The sequence below is a fragment of the Melanostigma gelatinosum genome, assembly GCF_949748355.1.
Source record: "Melanostigma gelatinosum genome assembly, chromosome: 16".
NCBI classification, from domain to species: Eukaryota; Metazoa; Chordata; class Actinopteri; order Perciformes; family Zoarcidae; genus Melanostigma; species Melanostigma gelatinosum.
Genome location: NC_136649.1, coordinates 5351185 through 5369565, shown reverse-complemented (window position 1 = coordinate 5369565; position 18381 = coordinate 5351185). Strand labels below are relative to the sequence as shown.

The window sequence follows — 18381 nt, the reverse complement described above, 5'->3', positions numbered from 1 at the left end:
ATGTCCCCTCCTGCATCGGCTGCGACAGCGAGTGAAAGCAGTGCGACCACCGTTTTCGAGGAGGACACCAGGGAGGAGGTATGGGCTTTTTATTTCCATCATGTGAGCGAACGCCTTCTTGTGTTTTGTTCTGCTTGTTCGATCTTGGCGCAGGGCTTTAATGAATGGATCCATGTGAACGGGGGCGCAGAACGCAACACACTGCAGGTGAATTAATTGCCAGCTGGGATTTGGTCCCACACTTAATAGTTTGGCAGGAGATATTTCTGTAATAGTAGCCTACAGTAATTATGATTGGGCACGCGTTTGGTCTAGTCTTTCATCTCCTTCAACTACTATCTGCTGTATATTGGGCCAGCACCTCCGGCACTTAAAATGGCATGACATGTCCGGAGAGCTGAAAGAACTTTCTTGTTATCCACTGTGTTCACAAAGGGAATTTCTAATGTAAGGGTGTTAGTGTGGCTTCATTCCTCGCTTATGAAATGTTAGCCCAAGTCTTTCAAAAATCCATATCTGTGCTTATGTTGCAGCGCGCAATCTGCAGTGATGTACTCTGCAACAAGCAAAATTAGGGTTGATGACACATGGTATGATAACATTTTTAAAATGTATTTATCACTTCCTCTTTTGTTTTGTCTGTGCTTTGACTCAACAGCAAAGACCCCTGAAGCAATCTCTGAGCAAGTCGCTATGCCGGGAGAGTTTTTGGAAATGCCTGCTCCTGTCCGTTCTCATGTATGGCTGCATTGGAGCGATGGTCTGGTGTCATGTCACCAAGGTGACCCGCCTCACCTTTGACAGTGCCTTCAAAGGGAAATCCATGATGTACCATGACAGTCCCTGCTCTGACGGCTACATCTACATCCCCTTGGCCCTGCTGGGCATGCTCTACTTGGTCTACCTCGTGGAGTGCTGGCACTGTCACGTGAAGAACGAGCTGCAGCACAAAGTGGACGTTGAGGGCATCTACGAGCGCATCGAAAGGATGCAGCAGGCCAAACCCTGCATCTGGTGGAAGGCCATCAGCTACCACTACGTTCGCCGAACGCGACAGGTGACGCGCTACCGCAATGGAGATGCTTACACGAGCACCCAGGTGTACCACGAACGTGTCAACACCCACGTGGCAGAGGCTGAATTTGACTACGGTCACTGTGGCGTCAAAGATGTGTCAAAGCAGCTGCTGCGCCTGGAGAAGTCTGCTCTCACTAAGATGCGGTTCACCAAGTGCTTCAGTTTTGCCAACGTAGAGTCCGAGAATTCATACCTTACGCAACGAGCGAGGTTTTTCACTGACAATGAGGGCCTTGATGACTACATGGAGGCCAGGGAGGGCATGCACCTGAAGAACATTGACCTGAAGGAGTACGTCATGGTGCTGTCTGACCCAGAGCGCCACCCCTGGTATCTGTCCCACTATGTCTTCTGGTTTACCTCATTCTTCACCTTCTCTTGGCCTCTTAGAGTCTTCGCCGAGTATCACACTGCATACGTCCACTACCGCGTTGAGAAGCTCTTTGGGCACGATTACCTCCCCGTCACCCCGTGCGATGATCGGCCATATTGGCGCCACATCCCTCGCGTTAACACCATTGACAGCACGGAACTGGAATGGCACATTCGGTCCAACCAGCAACTGGTGCCCAGTTACTCAGAAGCTGGTCTGATGGACCTGGCCCAGTGCCCGTCCAGCTTCAGTGGGATCCGTCAGAACTGCGAGCACTGCCACAGAGCCGTCAGCTGCTCCTCTGTGTTCTCCAGGAGCGCCCTCAGCGTCTGCACCGGCGCCAGCTCCCGTATCCCCTTCAGCGGCAGCCACTTCTCCTTGGCGCGGCGCTACGGTTCCCAGCGCAGCTGCTTCTGGCGGAGTGGCAGCTTGGATGACCAGGAGAGTCCCAGCGAGAACACCCGCTGTCTATCAGAGCGCCTCACCACAGACGATGAGGGACCCCCGGACTATGACGACGCACTCTGCTACCCAGTGCTCATTGTCCACTGCAGTGAGAACTGCCACAACCACAGGTCTTTCCACAGAAATGGCTCCTGCGTGGAGACTTCCTTATGAATATGCAAACAAAACACAGTGGCATTTCTGTAGCATTCAAACACTTTGGACACCAGAGCGTGCAAACAAGTCTTCATGTGAGATACACCGATTCATGCTGTATTGTCATCCTATCCGAAACAAATGCCTGAATCCTGAATGTGCGGATCACCAAAGCAATAACATAAATGAGAACAAAGCAATGGTGGTATGTGAACCAAGGATACACACTTGTTGAAAAATGACATCTGCCTGGCTTCCAATGACAAGCAAGCAGACAAAGACTGTTACACCATAGCTTTTAAGGTCTCACATGCGGCGTACATATGAAACTGAAGCTGCAGTTACCTCACAAGACCTTTTTTTTTGAGGCCACGGACGAGATGGGCAGGTTTAAACATGTCCTTCCTTCAGTAAAATCGCAGTCACACAAACACTCCAGATAATTACAGCAATAACTGTGAAAATAAATACTGTCTGAAACGTAAAAAGGAGGAATGTCGATGAAATATGTTGAGCTAATCCACGTCACAAAGACACATTGGTCAACATGGAAACCTCCGATTCAAAAGAGACAAAGGCTCTCTTGGTTGTAACTTTACTTTTTTGATCAACTTGCCTCATCTATTGTGTTTCTCCTTCAGTTAGTGACTTTCTGTATTCCCCAGAATGCCTTTTGGCAACTGCAGAAAACAGGTTTAAACTTATTGTCAGCTGTGGGTTTTATGTGATGGTGGACCGTGACAAAAAGATAGTAAAAACAGAGTGACAGCTGTTCTAAATGAGAAAAAGTACTCTTAGAAAGTTTCCCCTTATTCAGAGCAAACCTGTATTGTGGTTGCATTGCATTCTGGTCTATTGAGGCTGCTGTGGAAGGGAGAATTTGGTGTAACTGATATGCTTTTTTTTTTACTATGGATTTCTCCCTTTTTTGACTGTTGACTGTTGGTACTACCTGGCAGCTCCAGAGAGGAATGCACCTTTCTGTTGGATGTTGATGTTTACAGTTGCTGTTTGTGAAACATATTGTCCAACGAACCTCCACTGAAGATGCTGGAATTATGTAAATGTGATGAGGCATTGGATATCAAGAAAACAGAGTCAGAAATGTATTTGTTTTGTTTCAGGTTGGATTTTCGCTCTGACATTTGACAGTTGATTGGCGTTGACTAACCCAGAAACTGGAAACTGGTTGGAGCATCAATGCAGTGTCGTCACATGAGCCCTCACCTTAACAAACGAAAACATGTGATGAAAAATGAATCATCCGTGTTTAATTAAGAAGGTACATTTTGTCTTAAATTAGACAATTTTTAATACCTACTGCCACAACCAAACCCACCAAAACATATACATAGTGACATTCATCTTGTGGTCAGAAAAGACAAGGACATGTTTACATTGAATCTACAATACATTTGAACAGGTGGATGTCACATCTATGGAAGCCCTTCTCTGACACTGTGATGAAATAAAAAGATCCTGTAGGTCATTACAATGAGAAGCTATCTCAAAATAATGACCTAGTATCTCAAAATATGAACTCAGTATCTCAAAAGAATTAATAAGTATCCCAAAATATGGACTTATCGCAAAATAAATAAATAAATGTATTATTCTGAGATACTAAGTCATTATTTTGCGATACCAGCTCAGTATTTTGAGATAGTCTCTAATTTTTACGAGTTGCAGAATCTTTTTTTTCCACAGTGGCGGAAATGGGCTTTCATACACATCAGTCACTAACATTATCATCTTTCAAAACAACAAACCACAGTGCGGATTTAACTGCCTAAAGATCATAAATCCATGCTCACATTTGCATGATTTCCTTGTGCTCAGACAATTTGTTGATAACCTTAAAAGATACCTGAATGTAAACCACCAGCATATATGATACACTGTAGTATATCTCCATTATGTGTCTGTAGCATAGTCACACTAATCACAATTTTTATATGTAAAAGGGTGATTTCACTGTCCAGTGTATATTGAATGAGATACAGTCAGTGAAAGAGCACCATGTTGCATAAAGACATTTGATTTATCTGGGCTCACTGGCTCTTGTGATTAGAGCTTACAGGCAGATATGCAAGGATGATGCGCTCATGTTTACACAGACATCAAATCAACTTTATGATACTGACTTTTTTAACGGAAACATATTGTATGCATCCTCGAGAATTACATCTTGTTCTTACATTGTTTTCAATAATGTGGTGACACCAGTATTATGCACTTGAAGTGACACTAGACATTTTGAATTGTACTGAAGCTGAATGTTTATGTAAATTCCATTAAAGTATTAAAGTATTCATGCTGATATATTTACAAATGCATAACTGCTCAGACGTAAAACAATACATGACCACGTACGGTTTCTTGTAAAATGTAAAAAATGTTCTTGTCATTACAATCAAATGGGCTGTATACATAACTTGATTACCTTTTGAAATATGTATTCAATTTTATCTTATGCTGGAAAAATAAAAGTTGCAATAAATGTTTGGGGCGAACCCATGTTTATTTAAAATATTGTTGCTGGCTTGGATCCTCAAACATGTTTTCACAGAAGATATTTTGACATGTCATAGTAGGATAACCACAAGTGTAAATAATAAAATGAATGAATGCTGAATTCCATTCTTCAGTTTCAGGGTTATGGGATTGTACATGCTGGCTCACTGTCACACTGCCATGACTTACTGAAACACCTAAATACAGCTGAGCCATTGTGGTAATGTTATTAGTAACACCAATGCTTTAACTATTATGACATGTCAAAATGTGTGCTGCGGAATATCCGGGTGCTTTTTGGGTGTTTTGCATAAAAACATGAACAATCCCAATGTGGTTTGGTGCTTCATAAAACAGCTCGGATACGTAATGTCGTTAACCGCCAGTGCGGTAGGTGGCAGCACATAACTGTGCTGGTAGCCAAGTAACCCAGTCTGAAGTGCCGACGAACTGCTATGAGAGGTTACTCCATAGGTGAGTGGACTACCAAATACTTATTGAGTGTTAGCAACTTCATATTTAACATTTGGCAACAAATTAAAACAGGCAAGCCCGTTTATTGCCTGGCAAGCCCGTTTATTGCCTGGCAAGCCCGTGGTATGTTGCACGTGACATGAAATAATGAGTCCACGAGCTTAATGACGAAAAGTAACGTTTAAGCTAGCTAGCCCTGTCTGCTTCGGCTGAAGCCTGAAACATGTCAAGCGTAATGGAGCAGAGAGACCTCCTTTAAGTAACGGCACACAGACAGCGACTCATGTTGAAGGACGAAATACAATAAGCCTGAACTGAAAAATGACTCTTCTATAAATGTTTGTTGTTTGCTCGTGTCAAGTAATGTTTAGGCAAAAAAAAGAAAGCACACCACTTCCGGGAAAATAAACAAACGCAATTTAAAATCCACAGTTGAGCTCAAATGTTGTATCCTGCCTGCTATTGTTGTTTTACAGAAGAGTCTTAGAACAGTCTTGAATTTAAAATCTATTGTCATATGAGCATCGCACACCGTGGCTAGAAATAATATAAGGCTTTTATTTTGAAGGTACATTTTCTTACCTACGTACCTGACTCTTTACAAAGGTGCTTTAGCAATCCAACAAGAAACTACGTATCTAATTGAATAACACGATTGTTACTATGAATAGTTATGGAAAAGTAAGTCTAAAATATTGGTCTCGATCAGTTTGTTCTTGACCTGATAACGGCAGTTAAATGCTTTTAAGAGGTGTGTTAATAGACTCCCGATGGCAATAGCGTAGTAGGTTATTTTGAAGTCTTGACTCTTGATGCTGGATGCATATATTTTTTATTTTAGTTCATGGATGTTGTTTATACCATAATGTTTACATAATGACTTTTATACTTACAATTTGTCACAACTAGATCAGTATTTCAGCACAATGCTTCCTGATCGTTCATGTTTTTTCTAGTGACTGGGTGGAGTGCCAACATGCAGAATTTGGTGGTGCAGGCACTTGCCATGAGGCAGCTGGGACGGTTGAACCCCCGCCACCTGCTGGCTGCTGGATATGGACTGAGGCAGACTGAATGGTGTCCCAGGACCATCCACACGCGCCAGCTGTGGGGCTGCTCTGCACTCCCCGCGCTCGGCTGTCACCGGCCCGCTCTTCGTGGCAGAGACGCCCCCAGGGGTTGGTCCGTCCACCATCTGAGGTTTAAAAGCAACAAGAAGAAAGGAGACGCTGCGAGGACAGCACAGGAGGATGAGGAGGAGGAGGATAAAAAAGACCCTGATGACAGTGATTATGAAGATGAGGTGGGTGAGAACCCAAACCTACCAAAGGACTATAAAGACATGGAGAAATATGTGCAGTCCTTTCGCTATGATGTCATAATGAAAGCTGGCCTGGACATGGCACGCAAGTGAGTCACTGCCCATCGGCTGCCTTCACAGCTTTGAATGCCTTTTACTTTCTTTATAGCTATCTTAATGTGAAGAGTTTTTCCAAACAAACATATCAGGCAGTAATTATACAACATATTAGTCTTTTTATGGTTTTAGTTACCAGTTCTACCAGTGGTGTTTCAGTCAGCAGGGCCTTTAAACCCCTTTCCTCTTTCCTAACAGTAAAATTGAGGACTCCTTCTACAACAACAAGCTCAGGCTAAACGGACAGAAACTCATCAAGAAAAGTAAAACGGTGAGTCGTGTTGGATTACACATTCCCACCACAAATTCTCACTCTATCCACGGGTGTTTTGTACCTCCTTTTCCCATTACTTCTATTCCGTTCTGTATTCAGGTGAAAGTCGGGGACACCTTGGACCTGGTGCTGTCTGAGAACCGGGAAACAAACACTGTCACTCTGATGAGAGTCATCCTCCGGAGGGTTTTGGGCGAATCCAGTAACGCAGAAAAGTACAAGGTTGCCATAAGGCGCTGGAAAAGTATAGAGCTTACCAAAGATGAGGCCATTAAGACATGAACTTTGAATAGGACAGTGTTGACTGCGATGCAATTTGCCAGTGAAGGCGACGGCAGCCGCAGAAATGAATGCGACCAAATGAGTGGCGTTCGAATGGTCTCCAAAAAGTTGGACCCTTAATGGATTGTTTGAAGTTTGTAAAGGTTAACAGTTCTCAGTGGTTGTAAACATTACAGTTGGTTGGGAGAAAGATTGAGTGTTTACCTTTCCCCAATATACTGTGTGACTCCTCCAATAAAGGTGCACTTTGAGATTTTCTTGCAAGTTCATGAGTTTTCATCAGAATCATTAGTTATGTAGTACGTTCAGCTACTGCCATTATCTTTTCCGTGAATCCATATTTTTATCGAGGCTGAAATGTAAAATGGCAAGCACGAGTAGAAGCATTGTGGATGTTGCGTTGTCCAGAGATTGTTGGGGAGGGTTCAGGGTTAAGATTAGGGTCACCTCTAGATCCTCTGGGTGTAAAGCTGCAGTCCGTATCCATCAAGTTCAGTTTAGAGACCTCAACAGGTTAGTGCCAGTACGTAAAACAGTCCAACCATATGTCATATTTATAATTGTGGTTTTATTAGAAATAGGTTATCATGATCCACTGTCATGTAAAATTGTCTGTATAATATAAACTTCTATAAGAAGGCTTAACATAAGCACATTGTTATTACAACAGTGGTGGCACAATGCTACATCAGTAACTAAAGGAAACGGATCACGTCATCGTGATTCATTTCTATCCATAGGGCCAATACGTGGCCGACGCTATTAGCTACTATCATCGTTATCGTTTTTAAGGCTACAACATTTATCAACAAAGTTTGTTAGATGAGCTATGACTGTTTGGCCTTATAAATAGAAGCAGTTTTGTCCAACAATAATAAGACTACATAAACTACAACATCTGCTGTAGTCACAAGGTAAAAGATGACTAAGAATAGTACTGAAGAAACATAACAGCTTGGCTTCATCCTACATAGGACAGTTTGAAAAAGTTCAACAAAGCGGTTTCAGCTTATATACTGTGCAATTATTATCATTTTTTTGTATTTCAACAAGTGTTGCCTAACTGAAATACTACTGTAACTAGGGCACAGTGCTTGACCTCTTGGCCTTCTTAAGGATGTCGCATTTCTTGCGATTGGGGCGCCGGCAGCGTTCGTCGATGCTCGGCACACATTCATAGTGCCACACCTCCTCCATCTTATCCACAGGATACACCGCTTCCACGTAGTGGCGGATCAGTCTCAGGCGGGCAGGGTCGAGCTGCTTCTTGTTGCAGGCCCCCGAATGGTTGTACTGCAGCCGCAGGTTCTCCTGAGTGAAGAGCTCAGGGAAGAGGCGCACCAACAAGCGGGCGGCAAAGTTCCCAACAGAGAGACTCTGCTGGACGATCTCCCGTACCTCAGCGTCTGAGAGCAGGTAGATGGGAGGTACAGGGAAGTCCGGCGTGGATACAGTCAGCTCGTCCAGGGGGATTTTACAGAAGTCTTTGCTACTTTTCTCAGGAGGTAAAGAGGGAGCATCCGGATCCTCCCTCATGCTATCTGGATGGAGCTGGTTCAGGTGGCAAAGAAAGTCCTGCTCTGACTCTTGACCGTACACTTTGCGTTGCTGCAGATAGGACCTCCTCTGCTCCGTGTCGCGTCTCCTGCACCTCTCGTCGAGCTTGCCCACAAATTCCAACATCCACACTCGGTCGTTCTTGGCCCGAGAGTAGACCATCTGCACGTAGTGACGGATGAGGTTCACGCGAACGGGGTCGAGCTGCTTTTTACCAAGAGAGCCGCTGCAGTTGTACTGCTTCCGTGTGTTCTCGTGGGTGAAGAGCTCGGGGAACATGAGCACCAGCAGCCGAGAGGCAAAGTTCCCGATGGACAGGCTACATTCATAGTTGTTCTTCAGCTGCTCCCTGGACAAGAGGTACTCCGGGGGAACAGTGTAATCAGGAAGAGGAACCTCGAGATCGTTAAAATCCACCGGCGGAAGCAGCGACTTTTTGGCCTTGCGACCGGGCCTTTCGTAATCGCCCGCCTCTGGAACCTTAATAATAGAAACATCCTCGGGAAGGCTGGCCAGGTCATAGCCCTCGTCGTTGATATTGTCAGGGTCACTCCCATTGCCATTGCTGTGAGGACCCTCCAGAGCATCCTCCATGTGGTGAATACACACCTGAAGCCAGCTGTCTTCAGGCACATCGGGAAAATTTGCTTCCATATACTTCCTTATTATTTCCATCTTGTCCGAGTCCAGAATTAGCTGCCCCACGCAACTGAAGTGGCCGGAGCCTTCTGGCATTTTCCCTTCTTCGAAAACCTCGGGAAAGAGACGGTGCATGAGAAAAACAACAAAGTCCTCGGGTGAGGAGAACTCGTCCAGCTCCTCCGTGGCTTGTGTATTGAACGCAAGGTCTGACGCAGCCCCGCTGCTTTGCTGGTTATCTAAAGGGACGTGCTCCTCCTGGCCCTGCTCGTTGATGAAACGGTAGGTTTGAGGATGCTCAGCCTTTATCGCGGCACCTGTGATCGTCTGCTTCCTGAGCAGCCAAGCGCTCTCCATATCCCTCTGTGCCCAGAAGCGATTGAACAAGTCATTGATCTGGACGAGGCATTCTTCCTGCCAGACGCTGTTGTTTTTGACCGAGGGGTGGCACACCTCAACATAGTTACGGATCAGCTGCAGATGGAGAGACTCCAGTGTTCTCTTGCTTGCCATGCATTCATGGGAGCACTCTCTGGCCTTGAACAGCTCCGGGAAGAGATGCACCAGCAGCCGGCACCCGAGCTCCCCAGCGCTGGATGTCTGCTCCATCAGCTGATTCAATTCGTCACTTGTTAGCAGATATTCAGGAGGAGGCTGGAACTCCGTCACCATCTCGGCAGGCTTGATCTGCTTCTTTATCCGCATGACTTCAAGGGTTAACAAGTCCACTTTGCTATGCAATTGTGTCATGCTTGAATTGAGGGTGTTGAGGATGAGAAACATTTTCTCAATCAGCGGATAAAGGCTAGTGTCCGTTGACGACGCTTGGCCTAAAGCGTCTATGGCGGGGAGGGTCTCCGACGGGCCATTTCCCTCTGAACCCTGGAGCTTGGACGAGAGGATGCTGGCGTAGTTGAGCGGATTTGCGGCGCCGTGACCGGCCTGCTGCTCCAGACTCGGCGTGTTCCTCTTCTCCGAGATCCTGTGGGAGATGCTGAAGAGAGGCTTTCTGTAGGAGACTCTGGGTTTCTGCTGGACGTAATTCCTCCTCTCACCAGTTGTGGCGAGGCAAAGAGGCTCATGTCTGCCACTCTCATCCAGCAGGTGCCGCCTCATCTAGACAGAGCAGATAACATTCAAAACACATACGCTGTAAGAGACACCTTGATCTGTACAACAAGTGAGACATGCACGTTGTCCGTGTTGTATACTCTGAGATCAGCTCACCTCGCCAGAGAGTCTGGCTCTCTTGCTGCTGGTGGACTGGTTTGTGTAAGGGCCCATCCCTGCAGATGGCCGCTTACCAGCCTCGGTGGCTCCAGGAGGCCCTCCTCCGAGTCCTTCAGGTGGCTCGCCAATAGTGAAGTCCTCCGATTCCTCCTTAACGTCCTGGACATGCTTGTGTTCTGCAAATAATGAGAGATTCCCGTTTTGCACTTTAAAGCACTTGTTGTCTGGTTCTCATTTATAAATACACTGGAAAGTTATTAGTGATGATATTTCAAAAACAAATGTAATATCTCTTGAGAATAGCATCAGACTTTTGGTTTCTTTTCCACCTCGATGCAGTTGACCCACATACTGTACATTATCTGAAAATACTGGTGTCTGAGTTTTTACTGTGTTTTTTAAGCTTGGTGATTATTGGAAGAAATGGGTCTAGCTTTGCCATAATTTCTACTGTTGTGGGTACACAGATAGCAGTACTTACCTTTCGCAAGCATCGCTTCTTCTGAAACTTCTCCATACTCACAGGAATTCATAGCCTAGAAGAGTGAATCACAAACGTATGAAGTCACAAATAAATGTCTAATATTCATCATTAGCACATCAACATACACGTTACACTTGAGCCGAAACAATTACTAGATTTACTGATTAGTCCTTTGACAGAAAAGAAACTGACAATTTAGAATATGATGAATTTATTTCTTAACTATTTCTTCAAACTGAAGTGAATTCATATCTTCGGCCTTTCTTAGTCTTTAATGCTTAATAACCTTCAGGATGTCGACTGTTGGTGTGACAAAACAAGACATTTGAAGACATCACAATGGCCTCTGCGATCTTATGATTTTCCTCTATTTGCTTACATTTAATTCACCAAATGCTTCATTGAGAAAAGAGCTGGTGCATGAAGTGATATTGAATATAATAATTGCAGCCCGAGGTGACAGACATTTCCAGAACCGGACTTCAGTCCACCAAGCAAGGAGAAGTTGGGATCATACCACCTTGATGAAAAAGGTTTGTAAACACAGTTATAGATTCCAAACCACTCATTATAGTTACGCTATAACCATGTGGGAGCTGGTCTGCCACTGTCACGAGAGGACAGCATGTGTGACCAGCTGCAGCCAAACACGTAAACGGGTCTGCTGCCGAGCACGTGAGACCGACGACGCCAACTCGTTTTCTTTGACAGAGGGAGACAGACTCGGTACATTACTGCCAGAGACTACTGTGCGCATGCCGCCGCACACCGAGTTGCCTCCTAGCTCTCCTCCGGCCGTTATTAAGCAGCTACTTCCTCATTCTTCCGCCCCCTGAACCCTTGAACCAAAACACAGGGCATGTCCGCTGTGAGGACGCAACTCCATCACAAACTTGTCATTTGAACGACAATTCATTGGGGACATGAATGCACGCGTTGACTAAGCAGCGCACATTTTAGATGTGAATTTTAATGACGCGGCAATGTTTGCGTGGACGAGTCCCCCCCCCCCCCCCAATCCTCCTCCTGCTCTGACTCTTGTTAAATTAACGGTAAAGGCGCGTGACCGGCGATTTGAGCTCACCTTTACGAGTCCATGCAGTCCTTTAGGACTGTTAACGGCATGTCTGCGGACTATCACGGTGGTGTGTTGGCAGGTAACTGTTCTTGTTGTTGTTGTTTTTTTCCTCGCTCGGCTTCTGTGCTTTCTCGCGTGACGTGCCGGGGCGCGCGCCTGCTGTGTCACTTCCGCACAGCTGTGGAGAGGTGGGAGAAAATAATAAAATAAACCAAAAGTTATTATACCGCCTTAATGAAATAACTTTGGGGTTAAAATCGTATTGTTGTATTTAAACAATAGTGCTGCGCTTTAAAAAAAGTGTTTGATTACAGCTGTCAATATGTTAAGGCTCACGCGAGAACTGAAGAAGCTGGACCCAACTAACTAGTGTTGACACATTTTAGCTTCGCTGCATACATGCAGTTTTTTTTTATTGCTGTACAGTAAATTAAACCTCCCACAGGATACAAAAGAGCTAGAATCAGCTCGTTGGCCAACTAAACCATTGAAATGTTGTTTACATATTCGTGCACCTGTAATAATGATCTAATAACGCATTCTGTACATCCATAACATATGCTATAATAACAAGGGTACTTTTCTGTTCATACTTCATGTAAATGTTAATACTGGAGTGCAATTACTCCAGTCTCTGGGCATGAAAGTAGTTTAGTAAAGCAAAAACAGAAGTAGGTAGGAGTGACACCTCTTGGTGCATTCATTATCTCTGTACACCTTGAACTACAGAGCCCACATTGGGTGGGCAAACATCGCCCTCAAGTGGAAGGAGACTGCAACAACAGTAGAATAAGCTCCGATCACACCAGTACTGGTAAATGCAGTACAATGTAAACCAGAAGGATAGCGACAGATTAAATGGCACAGACTTTAAATACACTTATGAGACAAAAGAGAATGAATTAGGAAGACTATTTTGTTGATACCGACTTGGCAGTGATTCTCAAGCCACTGACCTTTCCTACATAATTCAAAATGTTTAATGAATGCTAATTAATGTTTTATTTCACCGCATCAAGGTAATGTTTATGCCCTTAACATTTTTACATTGTGTTGACACATTTTATTTTTATTGTCTTCGACAAATATACCTGGGGACTGATTTTTACAGATGTCGCTATCATGCTCCACGCAACTATTCATTAATTGAGGTAATGATCTGTAAATGCTTGAAAGACACATGATATCCCATTCGGTTGTACTGCATCTTGTGACGTGATTTTGAGGGTTATATACAGTCAAAATACTCTTCTTTCTGCCAAAAACATTGCACAAAACTTAATTGCCTTTATGCAAAAAAAGCAAGAAAGACATATACGTTTGGAGATGTCCTGAAACGTTACTTGAGCCAGTTAACTGGTTTCCTCCGGTGAACGGGAGGTTATCAGTTGGTGAGACGTGAACGGGTGACCTCACGGTGCCTTAATTCAATCTGAATCATCGGGCATTTCACGCGCACACTAGCACCCGGTGTTCTGTCCCCCAGCCGCGTCGAGACACACTGAAAGATTATATAACAAGACGACGTGTGGTTCTCATTATGCGACTAACGAGCCGTCTCCATGACAGTCTGTCAGCCAATGGGGCGAGCAGGGGGGGGCACGTGCAGGAAAGGGGGTGGTGCGGTTCCCCGGGTCAGCCGCGCGACGGGCTTGCGACGAGGGGACCGGCGCGCGGCAATTAACGCGAGGAAAGAGCTCGTTAAAGTGTCATTTTCTTTTGCCAATATGCTCGTCTGCGTTCAGGCGGCCGATCAGCCGTACTGTTCCCATCGCAGGAGAACGACTTCCATCCATCACCGTCAGCTGTATGATGGCATTAGCAGGTGTTTACTGAGAGGCCATTCACAAGAAGACGGATGGTGCCTCTGATATCACTCCGCTCTCAGACTCTCGCAGTCCATTTTACACACGGGTTTATTCCTTATAGGGCCACAGGGGGCCGCGGGGGAATCTATCCCAGCATGCACTCGGGATGGAGGCAGGGAAACACCACTGACCATGGCGCCAGTACATCGCAGGGTTTAAACAGTGACAGATAAAAAGCAGGCACACACGCGCTGCACGGGTCTGTGACCTTTACGTCTCTATTGGAGTTGAATGTCCATCAAAGCAGCAATGCAATCTGCAAAACCTACAAACAAATGTGATTACTTGGAACATTTTACCATTTGTTTTGATCATGTAAGCAATACATCGTAGTGGATTTTTTAAATCAAGTTTCTTGGCAAAGTAAATGACATCATTCCTAATTCATGCCATATCTAGAGCGAACGTCACGCCAAACGACATTTTAAAAAACTGCTTGATTTGATATTTTTATTTGATTTTGACAGCTGTTTTCTTATCAGCAAAGGTGCATACTTGGTAGGAAATACATTTTTTCACAACTGGTTTGGAGCTGCTCTTCAATTTGGCAAACACCCACGATATCCAACAGCAAATGTGCAGTAATAAGCGGGGTGAACCTATTTCGAAAAAAATAAATAAGAAGCATAGCAGTGCTGAGATTATCAGGCAAACTTGGCATCTCTGTAGCCAGTCATGTCATCCGCTGTAGGCCCGATGAAGATTCCCTTTCTGACTAAAGTAGGCTACACCACCAACAAAAAATAAACAGGTGTATATTTTTTGCATGCTTTAGTGATTCATCAACGCTTTCAACGCTAAGATTATATCATAAAATCAGCAACAAAACTACACATCCGTTCACTCGAGAGAGGCGTCTTCCAGGCGACAGCTTGTCTTGGACTGCAGTGACCTATTGCAGTGCAGTTGGAGCGATCAGGACCTCAGCCTTAACATTTAGGGAGTTGAGTTCCTGCTCTGTGCTGATGAACTGGTGTGGCTGGCACCCACTCAGCACGGACGACAGCAGCACCTGGACTTCCTGGAGCATTGTTGACAGGCAACTTAAACATATCAAAAATAAGAATCTTCCAAAAGAAGCCCGTATCTCAGTGCCTCGGGTAACTTGGCAGTGAAACAAAGCAAAGAATTTGATGAAATTATAAGAACATTTGATTTGCTGATCATCCTCAGACCAGCACGGCTTTCCAACCACTCATCCATGTCAACCAAATTATTAAATGAACAGGTTCACTCGTCTTGAAGTCAATGTTTTGTTTTTTTAATGGGTTTGTGGTTAGATGCCTGAAATAAGCACAAGCAACACAAGCTTGACAGATCTTCATGTTTGGTTCTACAACATAAAATACGTCAGTAAATACTCCACTCTTGGGTTCATCACTAGTCGGCCTTCACAGGCTCGTTGTGTTTACCCCAACCCTCTTGCAAACCTTCCAACTTGTAGATTGATCAGATTAAAGAGTTTTCTCATTTTGCTCGATTGTTAGATCATCGAATGATAAGCTGGAGGCTTAGAGGCGACCGTGGTGTAGTTTGTTTACAGCCTAATGCTTCAAGCGATTGCAGCTACGCTTCAAAACCTGAAGTTTAGTTTATAAACTGAGGAGAGAGCCTGTGGTCACAGACAGGCGAGGTAGATACAGAGATGACTAATATATTAATAATATCAAGAGGGGAAAAGTAATATTAAAAATGTAATGTTAATCCCAAACTTCACAGCGCTAGACGACAATGAAAAGCAACAGATTCTATGAGGCGAGGGACATGCAGCCCACCTTTGAAAAGCGTGCTTTATTAGAAAGTGGTACCATTTTCAGAGTTTGATGAAAAGAAAAAAATATTTGAAAGGATAAAATTTCAATGGCAAGATTACAATGGTCTGTGTTTCCGCTTTGTAGCATTCCTGATAGTATAAAATCCACGGCCTTTGTAAGCCTGACTCCCCAGTAGAAAAGGAAAACTGGAATTTGTCCAAATTGGTGATAGTTACAGAATATCACCCCCCCCAAACAATTCAGAGGTTCAAATTTCCCAAATTGTGTGCATATGTCCATTTTGTGTGTGTGTGTGTATACAATGAAGAAAAACTGGAATACGGCTTATTTTTTCCCACTCGGGAATGTCAGACACTCAGTTTGTAAAACGACAAATATATAAATATTGCAGTCCTTTCATCAGTGGGCCATCACTCTCAATCATCATTGTGTTACCTCCTTCGGCGACGGAGACGCAACAAATGTTTATTTAAATGAAAATCTTGGAGATTTTCAACAACACTGCATCCTTATGTCAAAGGCTGACTGTCGTTCTGTCTCCAGCATCCACAGCTGTGTGTGCGTGTGCGTGTGCGTGTGTGTGTAATGGAATCCGTGCTGACCGACTCTCCACTGGACCCTGCTGTAATTACACCACTCATCGTCTGGGCCGGGGCACACTGGGCCACTGTTGCCCGCTTCATGTTTTGCATGTAAACTTATACTCTTGCCAACTCTTGCTTTCATGATACCCAAGACTCTCAAACTGGAAACTGTAAGCAAACACAGTGTCAGGTTTCTGCTGTGCAGCACACGGAGCGGACCAACCCCTCTCCTCCCTCCACCTGCTCTTCATTTGGGCTTCGTAGGAGATATCAAAACGATTAATGCTGGCAGTAGCAATGTCAGAGAAAAGAAAAAGGCTTCAATTTCTGTTCTACATTGAACATTTAGCTTGAAGAACTGTTTTCCACTTGAAGTTGAAAAAAACCCCCAAAAAACTGTCCCATCAAATCTGCTTCTGCAGCGCCTGGTTGATTTCTGGGAGTGTCTACGCACCTTTCATCGCTTAGGCCAGACCTCACCATTTAAAAAAGTAAAAGTTCTGTTTCGTAACTATACTTGTCATTCTGGCAGTGCCCCAGCCTCCTTCCTTGTTTGGTCCTTTTAACTTTCCTCATGTCTCCTCACGGCGAGGATACATATTTCATGAAGAGCCGGAGGCTTTCCTTGGCACATGCTGTACCTCGCTTGTACCCAGCAAGCGGAAAACCAAAACAGCAGAGGAAGTGGACGGACAACCCAGCAACAGACACAAGTTTGTTTATTATAGTTCACTCCACGTCTTCAGCCCATCATCTCCCCCTTCCCCCCTATTCCAACCCTCTGAATCTTCCACATCCACTCGTCACCCTCCGTGTCAGTTCCTCCACCACTGCTGCTGCTTTGCCTCGTCTTTTTTCTTTTTTCTGTTGAGGTATTTGATCAGATCATTATGACTACATGTAAACAAGTTTTGAGGGACAGGACTAAAATTTGCTTTCTGCAGTACAACTTGACTGCAACTGCAAAGTTTATTAAAGTTGTATTTGGGGAACCATCAAATGAACAAGACTAAGAGCCTTGGTTGAGTTGCATGCTAACGGGCTCAAACTGACACAGCAAAACATGCTCATGTTAAGCAGCTATATTGTTTTACCATGCCGGCCACAAGGCACAGCTACATCAAAGTTAGTCGGATTCATCCTCTGGGGACTGTGAACGTCACATAGAAATGAATCCATGTCATGCAGTTGATATCTTTCAGCCTGGACCAAAGTGGTGGACCCTAGAGCCACATCGCTAGCATGGCTAAAAACCATAAATGTATCATCAGGAGGCGTTTCCTGTCATTTAGAGGAACAGTTTCATCTGGAACCTGCAACTAATTGCGATGTTACTGACGGATGGGCAGTTTCTAGATAGCTAGCGTGCTCTGATGTGGTACCGACATGCGCTGCTGTTCTCTAGAGCGACCCAGAATCCTCTGTTAGCTCAGTGCTCCGTCCTTCAGGTGTGGCCTGGATGTGACAGACAGCAGCCAGCGGTGGCCTGGTTTCACACCGTGGCTGCTGCCCCCTTACACCCCCCCACCCCCTCCTCTGCAGACAGCAGCCTGGGAAACCACAGGCCACCAGGCTGGCGCCAGCCTGTACGGCTTGGAGCAGGGCAGCCGGCCCAATCAATACCTCTGCATTTCCTGTCCATTTGCTCAGGTCTCTTCATTAATAATTACTGCTTGGCGGAGCTTCAACGCGCTCACTGGCTGGGCCAAGGGGAGAGACTGTGTGACCTTTCCCCGCCCCTGGGTCGACTTGGATCACATATACAGGAATGGGGGACGGACATAATAAGGCAACATAGATGACATTACTCCTGATTCATGCCACCCCCCCGCCGTGGCGCGAATACCACGCCAAACCCCCATTAGAAAAATACCTTTTTTCTTTTCTTTTTTTTGCAGCTGTGCTTATCAGCAGCAGCACATACCTGGTAGAACATGACTCTGGGACATTTTTACAACCGGATTGGAGCCGCTACATCCAGCAGCTACCATCTGAGGTGTGCAGTAATGAGCGGGGTGAACCTGGGCGATTCTAAAAAATACAGACGCGCTGCTTGGTGCATCATTTGTCGTTCGTGACCCATTTTCCAGATGAATGACAATTCTGCGAAACATGTTGAATTGCGTTCTGCCTGGAATGTGCCTCGGCTGATAAG

The 18381-nt window shown here is 44.9% G+C and overlaps 3 protein-coding genes across 3 annotated transcripts; 2 read left to right on the top strand and 1 right to left on the bottom strand.

Moving 5' to 3' along the window:
- LOC306790147 (transmembrane protein 151B-like) lies at positions 1-2068 on the top strand (the record flags this gene model as incomplete). Its single annotated transcript, XM_079286269.1, has 2 exons — positions 1-78; positions 659-2068. 2 exons carry the CDS (start codon positions 1-3, stop codon positions 2066-2068), a joined length of 1488 nt encoding a protein of 495 aa, XP_079142395.1.
- Positions 2069-5009: 2941 nt separating this feature from the next.
- On the top strand, positions 5010-7275 carry mtres1 (mitochondrial transcription rescue factor 1). Its single transcript, XM_079286441.1, has 4 exons — positions 5010-5038; positions 5995-6448; positions 6654-6726; positions 6829-7275. Exons 1-4 carry the CDS (start codon positions 5020-5022, stop codon positions 7009-7011), a joined length of 729 nt encoding a protein of 242 aa, XP_079142567.1. The 5' UTR covers positions 5010-5019; the 3' UTR covers positions 7012-7275.
- A 297-nt stretch (positions 7276-7572) lies between these two features.
- On the bottom strand, positions 7573-12117 carry bend3 (BEN domain containing 3). Its single transcript, XM_079285961.1, has 4 exons — positions 12006-12117; positions 10919-10973; positions 10435-10613; positions 7573-10323 (listed from the first exon to the last, which is right to left on the bottom strand). Exons 2-4 carry the CDS (start codon positions 10968-10970, stop codon positions 8092-8094), a joined length of 2463 nt encoding a protein of 820 aa, XP_079142087.1. The 5' UTR covers positions 10971-10973; positions 12006-12117; the 3' UTR covers positions 7573-8091.
- Between the last annotated feature and the right edge of the window lie 6264 nt (positions 12118-18381).